This window comes from Rhincodon typus, chromosome 22 (assembly GCF_021869965.1).
Source record: "Rhincodon typus isolate 14 chromosome 22, sRhiTyp1.1, whole genome shotgun sequence".
NCBI classification, from domain to species: Eukaryota; Metazoa; Chordata; class Chondrichthyes; order Orectolobiformes; family Rhincodontidae; genus Rhincodon; species Rhincodon typus.
The window spans coordinates 16,397,312-16,420,005 of NC_063353.1; the positions used below are offsets into that span (position 1 = coordinate 16,397,312).

General features: G+C 38.5%; 1 protein-coding gene across 1 annotated transcript in view; it reads left to right on the forward strand.

Moving 5' to 3' along the window:
- The window catches only part of LOC109921463 (laminin subunit beta-4-like), a 77,519-nt gene that overhangs the window by 37,408 nt on the left and 17,417 nt on the right, over positions 1 to 22,694 (forward strand). The window contains exons 13-17 of the mRNA XM_048610584.1: positions 5,732 to 6,104; positions 8,333 to 8,487; positions 19,400 to 19,608; positions 21,592 to 21,795; positions 22,265 to 22,409. Coding sequence (XP_048466541.1) covers positions 5,732 to 6,104; positions 8,333 to 8,487; positions 19,400 to 19,608; positions 21,592 to 21,795; positions 22,265 to 22,409 — 1,086 coding nt within the window. The remainder of the gene's footprint in view (positions 1 to 5,731; positions 6,105 to 8,332; positions 8,488 to 19,399; positions 19,609 to 21,591; positions 21,796 to 22,264; positions 22,410 to 22,694) is intronic.

Below are 22,694 nucleotides of genomic sequence, written 5' to 3' on the forward strand. Positions count from 1 at the left end.
AGATAGGATAGGAGGTTTGGAGGAGAGTTGAGGAAATTATTTTCATCCAGATGTTGGTGGGAATCCGGAACTCCCTGCCTGTACAAGTGGTAGAGGTAGAAACCCTCATAACATTTAAGAAGTATTTAGATATACACTTGTGATGCCAAGGCATAAAACGCTATGGACCAAGTGTTGGAAAATGGGATTAGGGTAGATAGGTGCTAGTTTTTGACAAGTCGATGGGCCAAAGGGCTGATTTCAGTGCTGTGGACTTCTACAACATGAGCATCCAAGGGACAGCTGAATGAAGAAGGGGAGCCAGTCCATCACCTCAGCTGGGATGAACATTTTGGGAATTTGTGTACTTATATGTATGTTATAACTCACTAGATTCATGCAAATCTACCCCTGCTGTACCAAGGGTCATCACAAAAGTTCCAAAGTTTCCAAAAGAAATATGCAAAATCCCCAAACTTCCTGATTTTCAGACCTAGGTTTATAGAAAGCACAGACCAAGTTTCTGCACCTAACAAGAAATTACTACTTGTTGCAAGTCTTTAGAGTCTAACTACAGGTAAACCATTAAACTAAATTAAGTAAACTTTACTATTTAAAACTCTAAACCCTTTCCTTGCCCTGATACATTCACATGAACAGACAAAAAAAACAGGGAACAAACACAATGGGTGAAGGAAAAACTAGGGAAACAGTTCCGTGGTCTTTGTTCCCAAGATCTGTAGGGTTTGGTTGTTGCTGATCCAAAGGTTTCTCCTTGACTTTCCTTTTCCTGATGCTTCTATTGGTTTGCATCTCTTTTCACTTATAAAAGGTCTCTTTCAAGGTTACACTTGCAGCATCTACTGAAAGGAAAATAAAATGGTTTTCCTCAGGTTTCAAGTGGCTTACTGCAAAGAAGTGCGAGAGAGAGTTTGGCTGCTGTAGACCTGCTGATACTTCTCTTCTGATATAAGGAATCTTCTCACTGTCTTACTCATGGCCCGAGCTGTTCAGCAACCTGACAATCAGTCATTTTGTTATTGGCAGACAGAGCACCTTGGTCATTAATAATTAGTCCCTAGTTCACTATCAATCAGCTTCATTTGTAAACAACCACTCAGCTCCAGTTCATCTGCACATTGCTGGAATCCACAGCTACACAAATTGGGTTCATAAAAGGCACAAAATTCCTAACTTTCAAAACATGCAGCCATCCTTAAAAATTCTTGGGTTTCAAAACAATTCCTTTTTACTTCAGTCCACAGTTTTAAAAAGTACAAAAATAATAAAGACATTGTATTTACAATATGTACTATTATAAGAAAAGTGGAATAAACCTGTTTAGCTGGGGCATTTGAATTCTACACACATGCATCAGTCACTGTCTTTCTTTGTCTTGCACAACATCTGGTGATGAAGACAGGAACACAGATAGCCTACTTGTATAAATCTGTTTGGGGAAGCTTCCAGAAAACCAGCAGAGCAACTTGATATTTTTTTCACTGAGAAATAAGCTTAAAAATTCAGTCTGAGAGAGAAAAGGCTGTGTGTACATGTTAGTGGAATGGCCTTCAAAGATGGCTGCATCAATAGGGCAACTAGGGATGGGCAAGAAATGCTGGCCAGCCAGCGATGCCCACATCCCACAAAATGAATAGAAAAAAAAATAGGTTTTACTGGGAGACTGGGACAGTATAGTCTTGACTGACCGTCTTTCTGAGCATTTGAGGCATGGTTAGAGATACTTCTCACTGCCAATAATATCCTCCAAGTTCCTGATGATTCAACTGTTGATCAGATAGCAGGGAAAGGAAAAGGGCAATATCTTTAAATGGAAGTATACCTTGAAGTGCATTAAAAAACCTGAAGAATTTGCTAAACTAAAAAATACACCACTTTTAGACAAATTGTGTCAGCTTGAGCAGTACTACAGTCGTAAGTCCGATGGAAATTGCTGAAAGCTATTGATTTGGAACCAGTTGGCCAGTGGGCACATTGGAAAGTTTACTAAGGCTTTGAAAAAGCTATCCCTTCACTGTGACTTTGGAGAATTTCAAGAGAAAGCATAGAGGACAGATTGATGTTCAGTTTAAAAAGTGAACACATCCACAGTAAGTTGTTGACATTGCCAATGTTAATTTCCAGTGTAGGTTGCAAGGCAACATTGTCCTTGAACATGGCAGAACGCGATTACTAGTGAAATTAGAGCTAACAACTGCCAATCATCTGCTGAAGTAAAGTAGCTGCAGCTCAGTATGCCAAAAGCCCCAATGAAGGTAGTTTCTGTTTTCTCCTTCACAGATGCTGCCAGGCCTGCTGAGCTTTTCCAGCAACTTTGTTTTCATTCCTGATTTACAGCGTCCGCAGTTCTTTTGGTTTTTCTTGAAGAACAGTGTTCAATGGAATTGGAAGGTGGAATGTGACAAAGGATCCTGTTCATATGAAAGTAACCTGGTACATGCCAAAATGCTTGTACATTACAAAGTGTCTAAAAAGATTAAGCTAGCCTGTGATACCTCTCCATACAGCATAGGTGTTGTGATCTCACACGTACTGGATAATGGTGAGGTCAGAGCATGTGCCTTTGACTCATATACCCTCAGAGCCAATGAACAAAATTAAGAAAGAATTTGAAGGCTTGTCTTAGATTTTTGGCAAAAGAACATTTCACAAATACTTATACAGTCATAGTTTACAGTCAAAACTGATCAGAACCACAAACAGCTATATTGAATCCAAAGTCTTCAGTACACACTTTGTTTGTAGTCTAATTGCAGGGTTGGTTGTTGATTTTGTCTGCTTATCAGCATGATCTGAAGTACTGATGATTGAAATGCCACAGTGATCACTATGAGATGCCTAGATTACCATCCCCATCATGGGTAGAATCTAATAGGAAAAATGTACTTTTCTTCTAAGTTGCCAGACACAGCAGATGATATTGGTAGAACAACATGTTTATTGTTGACACCCTTTATTGAAAAAAGGTGTATGTGTATTTCCCGCAGATACTAGTTTTAGAGATTGGGCAATTTTTTGTAAAGGAGAAGAATGAGTTGTCAATTGATAAATATTGCGTAATGTAAGGAGTCAGTTTGTAATTTAGGGATGTGTTTGAAAAAGAGTCCAGCCAGAAGCTCCCTTTGGTGGCCAGGATTACATAAGGACATAGAAGATACAGTGAAACAGTGCAGACTTGAAGCTGCCATAAATACCTTTGCAACCCTGGAAATGTCTAACAAGGGTGCGCTAGAGGCTAGCTTACTGACTTAGCAGAATTTGAAGTGATTAGACTAATGAATTAAACAACAACTAGCAAAACCCAAAATATTTTGCATGATTTGTTTGCCACTTGTTTATGGGTTCCTGAGAAAATTATGTCTGACAATGGGCATCAATTTTGTTCAGAACAGTTTATAAATGTCCAGAGAATGAATGGGGTAAAAGACACAAACATTCCACTAAGCCATCCTGCTTCAAAGAGAGCAGCAGAGCCCACAGTGCAAATTGTTAAGCATGTCCTGGTTAAACAAATTGGGAGAAATATTTTTGAATCACAAAATGATCATAGTTTACTTATCATAACACACTCCACTACATGACTGGCTGATCACCAGTTGAATTGTTTATTAGAAGACGGGTTTTTACTGCTGAAGCCACAGTTAGCACAGTCAGTGGGAGAGAAACAATCCAGCCAGAGAGCGATGATAGAGGAGAGTGAGAGAAATAGGTCTGAAGTTTAACCAGAAGGTCATCATCATAAAATGGTGGAAGTGCCTAATCGGGAAGAATCATGAATGTATGTGGTCCTTGCACACATTTATTTCAACATATTTAATAGAAGTGAGACTAGATTTGTACATATGAATAATGATTTACCTTCATTGGTCCAGGGAGACAAAGGGAGTTTGGAAGAATCAAATGAGTCTGATGAGTTGATGGCTGGATATGAGTTGAGTATCAATATTTCCTCCAACGCAAGTTGTACCTGAAACCAATTCAGGTCAGAGTCAGGTGTTTCTGATGAATTGGAAAATTTAATTGAAAGTCAGGGCATAATCAGTGTTTGTCAGAGAAAACTCCTCAAACTCAAGCCTAGATTACTCAAGTTCCTTCTGGAGTTCAGAAAGTTTGGATCAAGAAAGGAGTTGTCTTGTGAGGAATAAGAAACCAGTGGTTAAGTTTGATTTATAAATCAATGAAAAATGAGAAATGTATATAAGTTGTATGGAATTTGGTGTGTTACTTCATTAAATAGGTAGGAGTGTAACAGCATCCTCTTGTGGCCATTTGTGTGTGTATTATAAGAGACCACGTCTTTTATTTTTGGACTATGGATTGAAAATGGCAAGTACACAGAGTTATTTGCAGCTTTGGGGGAACAAGGGAAGCTAATTGGTGCATGTGAAACAATGTTACTTTGAGGTTATATTGAGTCCAGCCAAAGTGGCATTATTTGTTGTGGACTCAGGAGAACTCAGCATAGTAACAAGCCTTGATTGTTCAAGTGACAGTTTAGGACATGCTTTGTGAGGAGGTGAAATCAGACAGAGAGAAGCAAGGAGACCTCCTGAAGTTAACTGGATGAATCTCCAATTTCCTGAAGAAAGAGCAGAGCAACTACATTTAGAGACACTCAAAGAAATCAATCATTCTAGAATGCAAAGGATCCAACCACGTAACCAGTGAACTGCAGACTGATCATTGCTGTGCTGATAATATCAACACACCATTGAAGAATTGAGGATTGTGAAACCAACACATTTAGTTCTCTAAATTTGGAGTGATGATACAGAGCTGTGTTCCCCTGACGATTTTCTCCTTTCACTATTTTTTTTTCCTTTGTGTTAGTGTGTATGGGAGGGGTGAGTCTTTAAAGGGGTAAAGTCTAAGTTACATGAAATAGAAATCATGCTCTTTTCCTGTTCCTGTTAAAGTTTAAAAAGTGTCACAACAAATAGTTAATTTGTATTGTTACTGAAAGAACCTGGTATGCTTCATTTTTATCTTAAGTAGCAGTCAGTCAGAGGCAAATTGGGATTTTAGCAACTTTCACATTCATCACAATTTTGGAAATTGTGGAATGGGAGGTGCTGGCCTAGTGGTATTATAGCTGGACTGTCAATCTAGAGACCCTGGTAATGTTCTGGAAACATCAGTTCGAGTTCTGCCATGGTAAATTGTAGAATTTGAACTTAATAAAAATCTGGAATTAAGAGTCTAAAGATGACCATGAATCCATTGTCAATTGTTGGGAAAAATCTATTTGGTTCACTAATGTCCTTTAGGGAAGGAAACTGCCATCCTTGCCTGGTCTGTCCTACATGTGACTCCAGACCCACAGCAATGTGGTTAAACATTCTGGGCAATTAGGGATGGGCAATAAATGCTGGCCAAGCCAGCAACGTCCAAATCCCGTGAATGAATTAAAAGAAATTTGGTGCTTGATTTCCAGCATACCACGCCTATGAGTTGGGACAGTATGTGTATAAGCAAACTGGAATAAACTTATTTAGTTGGGTACTTAAAAAAAACATACGCATGTACTAATCTCTCCTGCAAAATATCACAATCATTTTTTAGCTGTCCAAAATAAATGTGTATCAGTTTTCATCCCTTTTGCTCTAATTGAAATGGTGTATTCTGCATTTCATGGTCAAAGTGTAATGCTATGCTGTTACAAAACATTATTCAGAAGCATTTAAGATGTGAATGTTTTAAAATAATAATTTTTTCAATACTCTCCATGTAGCCTGTAACTGCAGTTTGGAAGGAACAGAAAGGCCTGCATGTGACAAGACAACAGGTGACTGTAACTGTCGTGAAGGTGTAACAGGGCAACGTTGCAACAAGTGTGCATGGGGTCACTGTAAGGAGTTTCCAAAATGCACAGAGTGTCATCCTTGCTTTAAGCTGATAGATGAAGAGATATGTTCCATCATCCCAGCCACTGAAAGTCTGCTCAAGAAGACCAACTTTGTGCCTGGGCAAACTTTGGGGCCTTCCTATGATGAAAGGCTTAAAAAGCTAGAAAGGAAAATTGCTGTGGTTGCCAACAATTTAAATGACTCAGTTGCTTCTGCTGACGTATTTGAAAGAACAAAGGATTATTTTGAACAGATCAGGTAATTTACTTCCATTTAGCTGACTGTACTGAGAAAGTATTCATTGATTGCAAAATTTAAGTTTTATAACTTTCCCTCACAATAATTGATACTTGACTATTTTAAATCTACTGCATCACAGAATTAATTTTAAATTTAACAAGAGGCAAGCAACATATGTGTGTACTCCAGTGACTGAAATGGATATAAGCCCAGTTTGACATGATGGTGCACTTACAGACAAGTTCTGACCCAGTTGTCATTGGATACACCACATAATGGCATCTTTCCATTACATCAGGAACCCAAAGTTCTTTTGATTTTTCAGTTTGAACTTTGCCTACTATAATGTTGTGATGTGGTTGAAACCCTCACAGTTAAGAGTCAGCCCTCTAGCAGTTTGGTTGTGGAGTATTTTAGTTAATTCAGATTGTAGGCAAAGATAATTGCGTCTTTATTCGATACTTGCAGACTGTGAAGAGTGTTTTACAAGGTTTCAATAAATAAAAAGAAAGGTAAAGTATGAACTAGAGATGAAAAACTAACTGCTAATACTTCAGCAGTTGATATAAGATGGTTTACATTGAATGTTTTAAGGATATAGTTTTCTTTGAAAATATCATAAACTAGAATCAACTATCTTTAAACCTTCTGACACATATGGTGTGCAGCGCAGTGTGGAGTGCAGTGGAAGCACCACATATTAGGCAAGGACCTGGATACGACCAGTTCTGACATGCTCAATGCTGTGTGAGAGCTGGAGAAATCCTCTGTCCCAAACAGTGTCTGTGATGTGGCCACTGCACAGGACCACCCAGATTTCCTCAGCTCAACATTGGTGAGCTGACAAAAGTAGTCACACCCAACCTGCAGACTGGAGGCTGAGGCACACACCTTAGATGTTCCACCACCACCCCTCTCCCCTCTGAGACCACAAAGTTGGGCAGGGTCAACACTAGATATTATTTGCAGGAGGAACATAGTATTTCTGGAATCAGAGGCTCATGAGTTTTCGGGAACAGTCTATTCTTCCACTTTTGGAGTTTTTGAACAGACATGTAATTATAAAAATGTGAACAGTAAATTAATGTTATAAAGCTACAGTGTGTAAAACTAACATCAATGTCAACGTTATCATGGATTTCACTTAGGTCATGAACTTCACATCCATTGACATTTCAATGGTATTTACAGGAGCCTGAAACCCTAAAGGTGGTGGTCAGAGCATTACCTGTCACTATCAATATGATCTGTGTACTCCACATAATTGTCAGGCAGCTAATTTGGGCATGCCATGGTAAACATGCAGAGTGTATGGATCAAATCATAAAACAGCCTGTCTGCTAGTTTTTCACAGTGCCATTTTGGATCATACAGTTCAAGTCAAGGCTATCTCTTAAACTCTCCCAAGCGCAGCTGGATTTACCGAATTAAGTTTCTCAATTTTCAAGATGAAACATGAACCCATCTGTTCCAAGTTGCTAGTCAAGTGTCCCAAATACTAACTAGCGGCCCTGTAATTTAGTCCCAAACAACTAAATCTAAATTTTAACTTTAAATTGCAAACTTTTATCTCTTGATTGCACAAAAATCCAACTCCGAGTTCTAAACTGCAACCTGAAGCTCCACACTTGATATTACATCCCCTTTCAATTGGTACAGATGGGTTTTTCCAGTTTCAAAAAGTGGAGAGAAAAACAGCTTAAAGAAACATCATAAAAAAAACATGTGGAATTCCATTTATTGCGTACACTTTCAATGTCCATGTAGAACATCAACCTTTTTGCTCTGTTTTTAGGGGGTTTTGGGCAGTATAGAAAGTGTTTGAAGATCAGATGAGCTTTAATAACTTCCTGGTTATTAGTTAGTTTATATTACACTGTGGTTGGGTTCCAATCCCAATCTACTATTTTGGGTGGCAGCCTCAGATGAATGTAAAGAAACTAGTGACAGACTACAACACATGTGGTCCTAATGTTTAGGTTTAGATTTAGATTTATTTATTTGTCACATGTACTAAGTATAGGAATACATAAGTACAGCAAAAAGTGCAGAAAGTCGCCATTCACTGGTGCCTACTTGGTTACAAAAACCAGAATTAAAAGATTTTAACAGATACCAAAAGTTAAGCAAAAAAAAAGTGACACAGATACCAAAATATCAACTATGAAATAAAAACTCAGTTGAATATTTATTAAACAACAAGTAAAGTATGGACAATGTGTTAATTTTTTTTGGAACTTGTTCAGAGAAACCAAAATGCAGATCAATCCACGCTTGAATATTTCAAATAACACTGAGCAGCATAATCAAGATATTGATGATTTGAATGAAGAAATTGACAAGCTCAATCAGAAAGTGAATAGAATCATAAAAAACTCCACAACAGAAGCTAACGTAAATGGTAAGTGTACCAGTGGAAGAACCATTAAACTAACATACCTTTGGTGTATGCCCATGTTAATTGAATGCTGGATTTAGCTGATTAAAATGTTCATTACTAAAATTAAAGTAATATGTTGAAACAACCAAGTGTTTTACAATTGTATGTTGAAATGTCCAAGTGATAAACCTTAAGAGATGTTAATTCTTTAATTGAAGTAAACCAGGTCTGCTCAGAGCAGTGTTAAACAATGGTTGTCACACAATTGTCTTTATTTATTTTATACAGTATATAGTCTTGACTGGCCAGCACAGTATTTTTTTGGTAGATAGGATTTGAGGCAGATTGAAAGTTTCCAGTCCCTGATCTGGTCTTTCGGCCAGTTTGTCCAGCTGCTCCAATTCAGCTTCTGGTCAATGGTAATTCCCAGGATACTGATAGTGGGGAAATCCAGTGACGGCAATGTCATTGAATATTAAGAGGAGATGGTTAGATTCTCTCTTGTTGGAGATGGTCATTATATGGTACATGTGTAATACAACTGTTGTTTGACACTCATCTGCCCAGGCCTGAATATTGTCCAATACTGCCTATATATATTTACACAGACTGCTTCAGTATCAGAGGAGTTGAGAAATCTGCTGAATATTGCATAACCAGCAGCAAACATTCCCACTCTGACTTTATCATGGAAGGAAGGTCATTGATGAAATAAGTGAAGACAGTTGGGCCTAGGGCACCATACTGAGGAACTTCTGCAGCAATGTCCTAGGTCAGAGATGATTGACCACCAACAACCATGACAATCTGCCTTTGTGCTAGATATTATTTCAACCAGTGGAGAATTTTTCCCCCACTCCTGGTGACCCCATAGGAGTACATGAAACAGGAACAGAAGCAGACCATTCAACACCTCAAGCATGCTCCACCATTCACTCAGATTATGGCTGATCTGTTTGTGTTGTGACTTCCACCTTTTCAGTTCCTTGACTCTCTTGTCTATCTATCCTTGCCTTCAAAATATTTAAAATGTTTTTATTTTCCAGAATAACCCATGATCAGGCATCTTATCAACTGCCTTCTGGGAATCAATGCCCACACAATTGTCCTTTTTAGGATTTAAAACAGAAGTTTTACACTCAATCTTCGCCCTTTCAAACTAGCTGTAAAATTTAAGCTGGTACCAATGGGTGCCTTTATTCTGATGTCATTGATTAATCCTGCCATGTTACACAATACCAAACCTAGTATAATCTACTCTCTGGTCAGTTCCAATATGTGCTGCTCTATGAAACCCTCCCAAAAGCATTTTATCAATTCTTCATCCATGATTCAATGCCAATCTGATTTTTCCAGTTTACATGTAGATTAAAGTCATCTGTGATTATTGTCGTCCCTTTATCACAAACATCCAATAATTCTTCTTGTCTCCTATGTCCCACATTGTAGTTACTGTTAGAGGGTTTGTAGACCACTCCCACAACTGATTTCTCTCCCTCATCTCTACCCAATTGATTCTACATTGTGATCTCATGAACAAAGGTTATCTCTAATGATTCCACAGGTGCCACCCTTGATCAAAAGAACTACTCCTCACCATTTACCTAGCTTCCTACACTTTTTCATTGCCAGATATCCAATATTTAGGATGCAATCCTTATCCTAAGCTATGTCTCTATAACAGCAGAATTCCAAATCATATTTATTTGCTTCAATATATGCTATCAATTCATTTACGCAATGAATGCTAGACACATTCAGATATAAAGGCTTTAGTTTTGACATTTTGTTAGCTTTCTAACATTTAGTATTGATTTTTGGTGTATTTCTAGGTATTTGTCTCTCTGTCCCTTCCTACCATTCTCTGACCGTCATTTCCCAGATTACAGTTACTTACTCGGGTCTCCATTCTTTGATACACCACATATTTCCATATTGGATGTTTTGCCCTCATACTTAGTTAAAGCCCTCACCATCTCCCTAGTTTTACAGTCCACAAGAACACTGTCCCCAGCACATTTCAACTCAATGGTTTCCAAATATACAGCCTCCACTTTCCCCAGTACTGGTACTAATGGCCATTTCTGTCATTCTACCTTTCAGCCATGTATTCATCTCTCTAAATTCAAGCTGCTCATGCCAACTTGCTCACAGCCCAGTAATTAATCCAGAAATTATAAGCTTTGATGTTTTGCTTTTCAATTTAGTATCTAGCTCCTGATACTCTATGTAAAACCTCTTTCCTAGTTCTACCTGCATTATTGGTCCTACATAGACTACAACCACAGGATCCTCCCTCTCACTGAAAAGTTCTTTCCTGCCTGAACAAATGTTCCACATCCTGGCACTGGGCTGCCAACACAGCCATCTGTTACATTCTTTCTTGTTCTCCCCACCTAAATGGGTTGCTGTACTCAGTGCCTTGGACAGTTTGGTCATCTACTGTCGAGCCTCTGTTCTCATTCAAACAGGCTGAGAGAAGGTCACACCTCTTGGACAATTGCAGAGGTTGACATTCCTGCTCTCTGGGTACTCTTACCTGTCTTACTCACAGTCACACCACCCTGTCTATGGTCACTGAACAAATGGAAAGCATGATTGACTGCAATACAAAGGTAATGATCTGCCCTCATTGATGTATCATAGCATCCGTGTTTAAGTCTCCAACTCAAACTCTGAGGTAAAACTCCTTGAACTTCAAACATACTGCATATGTATTTGTCTTGGATCACAATGTATCCACGAGCGTCCACATACTGCAGGCTTGACCCAAGGTTAATCTAATTTACTAGGCCTTTCATTACCAAAAAGATATCATGATTGAGGAAAATACTGTCCAGATATCATTTTTAATAGAATGACTGCTGGCTAATCTAGTTTCTTTGTGTCAGGAGTATCACATTTTGTTTTCATGCTGATCTGGGTAAGTACAGCTAACAATTTAATTAAATGATTAAATGAGCTTCAATAATTAAAGGAAGACACTTCTGGGAATAGGTATTAACAAATCTCACTTTTCTTATTAGGTACTTGTTTTGTGATAATTAATGAGTTTCAATTCATTAAATTATTCATTTATGTAACTTTTATATGTTTTATCAGCTTTACCACCAATTTGTATAGTATGTTAAAATTTAAGGATAAATAAGACCTCAACCACTTGCCAGAGACTCATAAAACAGTTCGCTCCTTTCTCTGTAGTGGAGCAAGAAATAATTCCAACATCACCAAAGAATTTAGCTTGAATCAATGACTCTAGTATCTTCAGGGCTCTTTGATGTCACACTCCTTCAAATGGTGCCTTGTACTCTCCCCTCTCCTGTTGCATTCAGCTCTTTTGTCCATGTTTAGACCAAAGTTGCAAAGAGGTCAAGAGTTGAGTGGCCCTGGTAAAAGCCAAACTCGATGTCAGTGAGCAGTAATTGCTAAGTTAGTGCCACTTTATATCTCTGTTAACAACCCCCTCCATCACTTTACTGATGAAGGAGAGCGAGTCAAGGGTTATGGGGAAAGGGCAGGAAAGTTGTACAAAGGGAACACTGGATCAGCCATGATCCTATTGAATGGTGAAGCAGGCTCGAGGGGCCAAACAGCTTGCCCCATTCCTATTTCGTATAATCTTATGGAACCGATGGGATGGTAATTGGCTGGGTTGGATTTGCCATGCTTTTATACAATCTTAGAATATTTTCCATAAAAGGGGCATTTTCTTCCTGAGAAAGTGATCAACAAGCTTTTTAAATCGGTTTACAAGCACTTAATCCAATTATCTAAAATACGTACAAATTGTATCTCTGCAACATTTGCAGGAAGATATTGTTATAAAACACATACCTGTTATAGTTATTTTCTCTCGCTGAGAAAATCGAGATTAGCTAATACCTATTCCCAGAAATGTCTTCCTTTAATTATTGAAGCACATTTAATCATTTAACTAAATTGTTAGCTGCACTTACCCAGACCAGCCTTAAAACAAAACGTGATACTCCTGACACAAAGAAACTAGGTTAGCCTGCAGTCATTTTATTAAAAATTATATCTGGACAATATTTTTCTTAATCATGATACTTTTTGGTAATGAAAGGCCTAGTTAATTAGATTAATGCAAACAAAATGACACCAAATTTCAGAATTCTGATTTGGATGGACAATTGCTATGGAATTTATCGAGCATTGGAAATAAGATAGTTCTTTCCTCCCTTACTCCCCCAATCCTGCCTCACATTTAGGTGAATTCTGGTAGCTGGATTATATTTATAACTTTTTTATAGACCCATTAGCAACAAGATTTTTTTCCATTCTAGTGGTTGACAGCAAACTACCAACATATTGAGTAGTGTGATATTGTAAAACATTCACAATTGCTTTACATCTCACTCATGGATGAAACAGCTGTCACAAGTCTCAGGCAGGCTAGATGTTTGATTTATTCTATACTTAAGCCATAACTGTTATATTTACCAATATCCTTGAAACTCAGTTGTGCAGAACAGGAGCTATCTTATCTCAAAGGTACTTCAGATATATTGCTTATCAGATTTGGGTCTATCTTGTTTTCTTTGGAATGCTGATTTCAATTTTGATTGTTTGCTTTGCAGAACTTCGTTTTGCTTCAAGATATTTTCTTTGGTGAAGTTTGCAAGCAATGTTTATGTTGTAAAGATAGGGGTAGAAGGGAAACAATGTCGTGAAATTCCTTATCGTTCTTCTTCAGTTTGAACATTGTTTCTTTACTGTGTTAGTTTTCCATCCACTGGATATCTTTCACTGATCTGCTCCGAACCTATCCCATCAGTCACTAAAAGTAATAACCCCACTACCACCAATGCCCCCATCCCCCACCCATGGCTCTCCGATTCTCCTCCACATGCTCTTCCAAACACCTTCAGTTACCTCTGTTCAACCTCCCTCCTTCCCCACACCCGCCCCTCCCCAACCCCCACACCTGTACTTCCTCACCTCTTTTGGCAAGAACTCCTTGCTTCCTGTACAGGCCGGGCTCAACACTGCTGAAGGGTGAATAGATGGACCCCAGGATTATATTCACCCCAAACCACTGTGCAACTTCAAAAAGCAGCCCCTAGACATGACCGACCAGACCCCTGACCGCTGTGTTTGCAGTTCCCTAAATGGCAACACATATCAGTGTATCTCTTTGTGATAGCCCTATAGGAGAGACAGCTGCCCACTTCCTTGGACTGCATTCAGATAGATTCCCTGATCGTGAATGTCCCAAGCAGATAACTGACTGGAGCCAAGACCCTGGACTGTGTGTGGACTGTAACCATGACTGACAATACCAGGGCCCCCAACAAACAGCACAACCACCACCAACGCTGACCACCAGCCATCACCACCCCCCACCACCGCACCCCGCAACCAGCCCCACCCCACTGGCCTCCGACATTGACAGGTCAAAAGTTAGTCCCGACCAGTTTTCGACATGGCTATTTGTTGATAAAACTAGCAGTGTATTTGGCTCTAGCTGAAGTGCCAACAAGCTAACAGAGATAGCAATATAAGACATGGATGCTGCAAGCCTGCAGGTAGATGTTAAGTGATCAAATGCTATGAGAGTAAGCGAGCAGCCCTGAGATACATCCTGATCCAATCGTTTCATCTGAGTGCCTGTCCAAGGGTGCAAATTATCCTTGCAGCAACCTTTCACAACTAGTTGCTGATGTGCCATGTAATGTGGGTCTGTGTTTCCAGAACAGCCTACAAGTGTATCGAGAAGGTATCACAATGGTTATAAGAGCTTGGCAACATATAAATAGAAAATTTATAAAAATAGAAATTTCCAGAGAAGCTTAGCGGGTCTGGTGACAGACCTGGTCTGAAGAAGGGTCACTCAATGCAAAACACTAACTCTGATTTCTCTCCACAGATGCTGCCAGACCCGCTGAGCTTTTCCAGCAATTCCTATTTTTATTTCTGATTTATAGCATCCACAGTTCTTTCGATTTTTATTAATCCAGGGCGCTCCCCTGACACTGCCTCTCACGCTCACACATTCCCGTAATCCGACCTATACCAACCAAAGCAACCTATTGCCCTATCCATGGCCCCCTTACATCCCTGTGCCAACGTAGTGCCTAGTTCCATCCACCTTCACCTATCATGCCAACTAATTGAATTCATATGCACAGAAGAGAAAATTATGTTCTATTACTTAACAATCTAAATTGCAGATTACAATCCATTCAAAAAAGCATTTTCATTCATAACTTCACACTCTTGACACCTCTTGACAAGTTGGACAGTTCCAGAAGAGTTATGCACCATTTATACACAGTCCTTTCCATTGTTAACTGTCCCAAGAGGCATGTGATGACTCCCACCTCCCAACAAAGGATCCCTAACCGCAACCACTAAGCTGCTGTGTGGCTGTACAGGGGTACTTCAGCTTCACAAAGGAGTACCCGAACAGCCAAAAGAAATGCAAAATGCATTGAAAACAGACCTGCTCTTACGTGGTCCAATCTCCACATTCCATGTTCCAGGCAGTCACCAACATATAATTTCATAGAAGCCACTGGTGTCTTAAATAGCCAGATGCCTCTGGGATTTGCATATATGCAAACTACAGCCAATCCCCAATCCAATGCCCATGAAAATGAGAAATGTTGAGTTTGGATGTGGAAATTGAGATTCTCAACTTCTTTTGTCATATTCACCACAACAGAAATGCTCTGTGGTGTGTTCTGGAATTTGTGGGAAGCTTGTACCATAGTTACAGCCATTTCTGGTATCTATTATTATTTCAACATAAAAAATATTCCAGCTAATTATGTTTTGAATGACTTATGCAATGCAAGTTATAAGAATTTTGGGATGCTTGGCCATTACCCCTTTAAACAACCATATGATGCATTTGAACAGAAACAGATAATTACTAGAAAGGGAAAGGAATAGAAAGATATGCAGATGATTTCTGACAGTAAGAGGCTCATACAGAACAGAAACATGAGAAAATACCCGTAGGGCTGAATGGGCTGATTATGTGTTGTACTTTCTTTATAAGAAGGTAATTATTGTATGCTCACTGGTATGAAAATTAGTAGCAACTACATATTTAATACATTTTAAATGTTCCTCACTGTCAGAGATAAATTTTCGGTGTTTCTTTTCATTTGGCCATGACCGATATATGTGTATGTAAATTTTCTTACCCTTGGAGAGGTTGATTCAGTTTTAATAGCCTAGCAGGGAGCTTTTTGAATTTAAAAAAATTATTTTATTTCTCACACACACCAGAAGGTAACAAAAATGTGATGTCTTACACACTGAATGCATCTACATTATCCCACACACAGAAAATTAAATACTGATAAAAATAAAATAGGAATTATAAAAACAGAGTTTAACTCATTCTCTATTTGGGTGTAGGCCTGATGTTTCTTAGTTGAGGTGATACTTTGGCTGCAGTGAAGGTCTTGAAAATATGGAGATTTCTAAGAAGTTGTGAAGGTTCTTGTAGTTGATTTATCCCAGGTATGAATTTCTGAGGTGAACTTGAAGGTGGAAAGGTTAGAGAAGAGAATGCCTCCTTCTCTTTCAAGGCCTTGCAGTTACTGACCAAATACAGTGTTGTGTTAATCTAATAAGCAAGCTAGGTTGTAGGTTCTTTTTTACCCACTGTGGTTTCAGCCAGTCAAAATGAGCTTCTGTGTTTGAAAAGCAAATCAATGTACCATAATGAAGGTGTCACTGAGACTTGTTCACTTTTAGCCTGCCCCATAATGAACCAGAGAAAATAGTTACGTAATTCACTAAAAAGGTCTGCCAATCTCTGGAAGCCATCTTGATATTCTGTCTTTTAAAATGCGACTTATAAAATATAGCTGTGAAGATTATATTGTCAAGGCACTATTTGACATGACATTAACACCACTGTCAGACTGTTCAAAAAGTCAAACCTTTGAAAACCTGGGGATTTATGAAATTATTTTTCTTCCTCATGCTTTGGGAAACTTCAGTCAGGACACATGTAACTCTATTGTCTATTTGATGCAAATTAACATGTAATAAAATTTGCTGCAAAATGATCTCTGCAATCCATGTCTTTCCCTTAATCAAAGCAAAGCTCTCAATTTGGGAAGTGCCCACCTTCATTTCTAATATATGTTCATGTCTCTTAACTCCAAAAAGAAACAGAAATCTTATCACAAACAGCCAGTCAATTAGATACAAGGGAAGAAATAAATACATGAAAAAAAGGAAAGGTAGACTATATGGCTATATGAACCTGTTTCGTCATTCAGTGTGATCATATCTAACCATGTGCATCAACTCTACTTTTTCACCTCCTTCCCATATCCCTTGATTCTCTGAGAAACTAAAAGTCTATTTCAGCCTTAATTATTTCCCATGATATAACACAAATGACCCTCTGTGGCAGAAAATTCCAAAGTTTCACAATGCTTTGATGAAGTTTCTCCTAATCTCAGACATAAATAATTTACTCTTTACCCTGAAACTGGGCATCTGAGTTCTAAATTACCAATATCGCAGTGTATACCCTGTCAAGCCCAATTAGAATCTTGTATGTTTCAATGAGATCATCTGATCCTGAGGAGTGTTGCTGAACAAAGAGACATTGGAGTGCAGGTTAATAGTCCTTTGAAAGTGGAGCCGCAGGTAGACATGGTAATGAAGAACGCATTTGGTACATTTGCTATTATTGGTCAGAGCACTGAGTATAGGAGTTGGGAGGTCATATTGTGGCTGGAACGGGACATTGGTTAAGCCACTTTTGGAATGCTGTGTTCAATTCTGGTCCCACTGCTGTAGGAAAGATGTCAATAAACTTGAAAGGATTCAGAAAAGATTTACAAGGATGTTGCCAGGGTTGAAGGGTTTAAGCTATACGGAGGGGCTGAATAGGCTGGGGCTATTTTCCGTGGAGCATCGGAGGCTGAGAGGGTGACCTTATAGAAGTTTATAAAATCATGAGGGGCATGGATAGGGTGAATGGTCAAGGTCTTTTCCCCAGGGTAGGGCAGTCCAAAACTAGAGGGCATAGGTTTAAGGTGCGAGGAGAAAGATTTAAAAGGTACCTAAGGAGAAACGTTTTCACACAGAGGGTGGTGCACGTATGGAACGAGCTGCCAGAGGAAGCGGTGGAGGCTGGTCCAGTTACAACATTTAAAATGGGACGGGTACACGAATAGAAAGGGTTTAGAGGGATATGGGCCAAATGCTGGCAAATGGGACTAGATTAATTTAGGATATCTGTTTAGCATGGATGAGTTGCATCAAAGAGTCTATTTCCGTGCTATACATCTCTATGACTCTATACTCCACTAATTGCTGGAGAGTCTAGATGCAAGTCACACATTATTGTCATTATAGGACAATCCTTTCATTTCAGGAACCAATCTAGTGAACCTTCATAATCCATCTTCTAGTGCAAACTCATTCTTTCTTAGAAGTAGAGACTAAAACAGCATGCAATATTCCAATGTAACAAGGTGTAGAGCTGGATGAACACAGCAGGCCAAGCAGCATCAGAGGAGTAGGAAAGCTGACTTTTCGGGTCTAGACTCTTCTTCAGAAATATTCCAAATGTGCTCTCACCAACACACTGTACAACTGCAGCAAGACTTCATTATTCATGGATTCAAATCTTGTCATGATGAAGATCAACATGTCATTTGCCTTCCTAATTATTTGCCATATATGCTTACTTTCTTTATTCCTTGATGGCATTTTTAGAACTGAGGCTGGAGAAGTGCACCATTGCTCTAGTTCCATTACTCCATGATAGGAACATAAATTAAAAATGCAGATACCAAGATGACCAATTTCATACCTATATTAGGTTATAAATCAAAAGATCTTTCAACTGGGTTTCTTAAACACAATCATGATTTATTATCAAAACACACACGCAGAGATTCTTCAGGAAAAGAGGAAAAAGAAAACAGATTTCTCTGCAGAGACTGGGTTTTGAAACAAAAATAGCACTTTGGTCAGTGGGTTATTCTTCAAGGCAAAAGGATAAAGCTTATAATGTTCCAGAGTCTATTGCGCTAATGTTTTGCCACATGCAGTCAAGTCAATAATCACTCAAGGAGGTCCCCGAATTCTTACAGACATTGCTTGCTCAGGCAATAGAGGCTTGAGACGTTCTTTCAATTACTCTTTCAAAAGGCTGCACCCTGAACTGATATAGAGGGTTTACTTTTCAGAAACGTGAGAGGTCAGCTAAACAATTTGTTCATAAGAAGCTTTCTTTCAACCCAGCTTATTCTTAGTGGGCTTCCTCCTGAACTAGATAAAACAAAAACATTTTCGCACCAGTCACTATTGAAAAACAACCCCAGCCGGGTCTACAGCAAAGCAAACAGTTATCATCAGGCGTGTGATTTCTAGAAAACCTTGATAAAAAATATCCTCAATGTCCACTCCAAACTTTTCATTACCTCTTTTAAGAAACCATTCCTGGTATGTACACAAATTAGAAAAAAAAATGCATCTTTCCACAATTCTTCAAAACGTAAGTCCTCCAAACAATATTAACTATAAAGCATCTTCCTAAAAATAGGCACTGAAGTTTCAGGGAACATCAACATTTAGAAGTTTGATACCTTTTTAAAAAATATCCTACACTGTGCTTATTACAAAAGTTAAATTCCAGATGATCGATTAAGATATAGAGTGTGACGTGAAAAATCTACCTTGATGAGCACGATAGCTTTGGGAAGACCATTGTAATCGAATACCTCATTGAGTTAAAATGCACAAGAACATAACCCTGTGAGGAGTACAGAAGCACTTTCTAATTTTTAATAACTTAAAATGATTCAGCTCACTCAGCAAATAGCATGCAGATATCATTTCCACTGGATTATACAGTAGTCTTAAAATTATGGTCAAAGGTTATGTTCAGTTCAAGAAATGGAGGTGAATCTTTTCCTTTTGTTCACAGGTAACTTTGAAGACATTAACACATGCTATCAGAATTCCAAAATCTCACAACAGAAAGTGAATGATTCAGAAGCAGTGCTGAACAATTCAAATATGACAAGAGAAAAAGCAGCTGCCTTGTTAAACAAAAGAACGTTGATCAACAGCGATGAAATTCATGCATTAAACAACAAGACTAAACTACTGGATTTGATTGTCCTAAATAATAAGGTGAGTTCTACATCTGTAAAAAGCCATTTCCAGGAAAGATGCACTGGTCAATAATTTAAGGGTACAGAAGAGATTTATTAGAATGTTACCAGAGATGTAAAACTTTAGTTACGTGGTAAGACTGGAGAAGCTGGGGATATACTCCTTAGTGCAGAGATGCTCAGGAGAAGATTTTATAGAGGTGTTCAAAATCTTGAATAATAGAGTAAATATCAAATTTAATAGAAAATGTTATCATGTTGTGATCACTCTTCCACATAGAATCCTATACAATAAGATTAGCAATTGACCCTGCCTCATTAAACATAATAAATTGCAACTCGCCTGATCTTAATTGATTCCTTGACTCTTCCATTTATACATCACGGACTAAATTATACATGACCCGCAAGAAGAAGAAATTTATTTGTACAGATATTTTTATCTTGTTACATTCTTCTTCAAATTTTGAAATCTAAGATCAAAATTTGACATTATTTACTCTTCACTAGTGGCATTTGCTAATGGCAATGAAATAATGATGTAATTGCAATCAAGTATGTTCCACCTCTATCAAGTATACTAATGAGACATGGGACAGTATCTTCCTTTCCAAATCAGGAAGCACGAGTCTGTCATTTCCTGATGTTATGGTCTCAATTTCATTAAAGTAAAATTTGATCTTTCAGAATTAGAGGTAGATTAGAGGCACAGTCAAAGCCTCCCCATGAGAAGTCTGAGGTGGGAACAGTGGCAGCCAAATATCAAGGTTAGTAGGCTAGAAAACAAAATGCATTTCACTGAGACAGTTCTCTGTTCCCATACCCTTTCCAACCCTCCTCAAACCTCTGATGCCCAATCTGTGCAGCCTTCAATACCCTCTTATATAATTTATCCTTCTGCTATGTTCTTTCCATATGTTCCCTTATCTCCCTTTGCCCCACCATGCACTCGTGTTATAAACAGAACTAATGAAATATATTATAATACTTGGATTTTTTAAAAATGCTTTGGAAAGTAAGAAAAATGCTGTTTAAGCTCCTAACGAACAAAGTTGCCCCTCTTAGAAGCTTATAAAATTGTCAATCAAACACAATTATTAAACCTTCGTTTGAAAAACGAATGTCAAGTACTTAAAAAATAGCAGAAACCCTGCCTTTCCAGTGATAAACTGTGAATTTGATAATATAGCATCTCTGCTGAAATAACATAGAAATGTAATTCTTTTCAAAATTACACTATTTCCCAAATATGGGTAATTGTCAATGCACTAGTGTGTTATTTATCTTCTTGTATGTGACTCCTTTCCCAGGCACCAAAATATGTATACCAGACACAATAATCTTACTATTCTTGTTAGTTCTCTAACTCTAAATGTTCAGAGTGATCAAGCCTGCATTATTTCAAAATAATGTGTCAAATACATATTAAGGAAAGTAAAGAGTAAAGAATATTTTTAAACTGCACAAAAAAAGGTGTAGAAATTTTCTGTAGAATTGGAACGGATTGGCTTTGATAGTGTTGAAGACATTTTGAGATCCTACCTTATTGGACATAATCTATATGTTATTACACCCTCTCAGAAAATAACAACAATGACTATTTGTGACATTATGTTTCATGACAGCAACTTGGGCAGCACGGTGGCTCAGTGGTTAGCACTGCTGCCTCACAGCGCCAGGGACCCGGGTTTGATTCCACCCTCGGGTGACTGTCTGTGTGGAGTTTGCACGTTCTCCCTGTGTCTGCGTGGTTTCCTCTGGGTGCTCCGGTTTCCTCCCACAGTCCAAGATGTGCAGGTTAGGTGGATTGGCCATGCTAAATTGCCCGTAGTGTTCAGGGATGTGTAGATTAGGGGGATAGGTCTGGGTGGGATGCTCTGAGGGTCGGTGTGGACTTGTTGGGCTGAAGGGCCTGTTTTCACACTGTAGGGATTCTATGAACTTCATATTTATTTGCCACATGATACACCATGTTTTAAATTTTCTCTCCTTGATTTTGTAGATTTGTGGAGGGCAAAGGAATATATCCTGTGATGAAGATCGATGTGGTGGAGCTCTATGCCATGGCAGGCTTGAAAACCAAAGATGCAATGCCTCAGACTGTACTGGAGCTCTGTACGAGGCAAATTCTGCAAACACCCGAGCTAATGAAACAAGAGACCAGATGAAAGATCTCTTAGAAAAATTGCAGAATGCAATAAGCACGGTAAATGATTTAAATTTTCAGGTTTTTATAAAGAACTGCCTTCACATCCAAGGAGAGGTGATGGTGTAGTGATTATGTCACTGCATTAGTAATCCAGAACTGCTGGCTAAAATTCTGCAGCTATGAGTTCAAATCATGGTCAATGGTGAAAGTTAAATTCAGTATAAATCTGATCCAATTATCTTGCTAGTCTAATGCTAACCATGGAAAGCAATATTGACTGCTGTTCAAAACCCACCCGGTTCACTCATGTCCTTTAAGAAAGGAAATCTACCATCCTGATCTCAGTGTGACTCATAACCCATAGCAACACAGCTGATTCTTAAATGTCCTCTAGCAATAAATGCTGGTCAAGCCAGCAATGCCTACACGCCATGGATGAATTAAAAATAAATAGATTGTTTCTGTTTCTATGGGCATAAAGACTAAAAATGTTTGTACTCATCAATGAGCCTTCCGTTTTCTCTAGATTGACTCCCTCAGAAACATGACACAGGAAACTAAGGATAAGGCAAACAAATTATCCAATAAGGTAGCCAAGTCTAAAGATGAACTCGAAAAGGAAAAGCAAGAAACCAAAGCCATCATCAATAAAGTGAAAGAATTTCTCTCAGGTATTTAGTCCTTTTTCTTCCATTTTGCAGTCTTTGCCTTTTCTTGACAATAAGATTCTCATTCATTATCATGAGATGCAATACCGGTGTAACTATACCCCAGTAAATACTCAAGCGGTCAAAGGAGGGATATAAGACAAAATTACAGGAGGAAAGTTGACAAGGAGAACCAACAAGCTGAATTTGATGAGGTGAAAAGAATAATTGCAGAGATAATCAAATGTTATAAAGAAAAATTTAGTTCCTGCTGCAGCATTAAAAATGTCAAACTAAGGTAGGCAACTT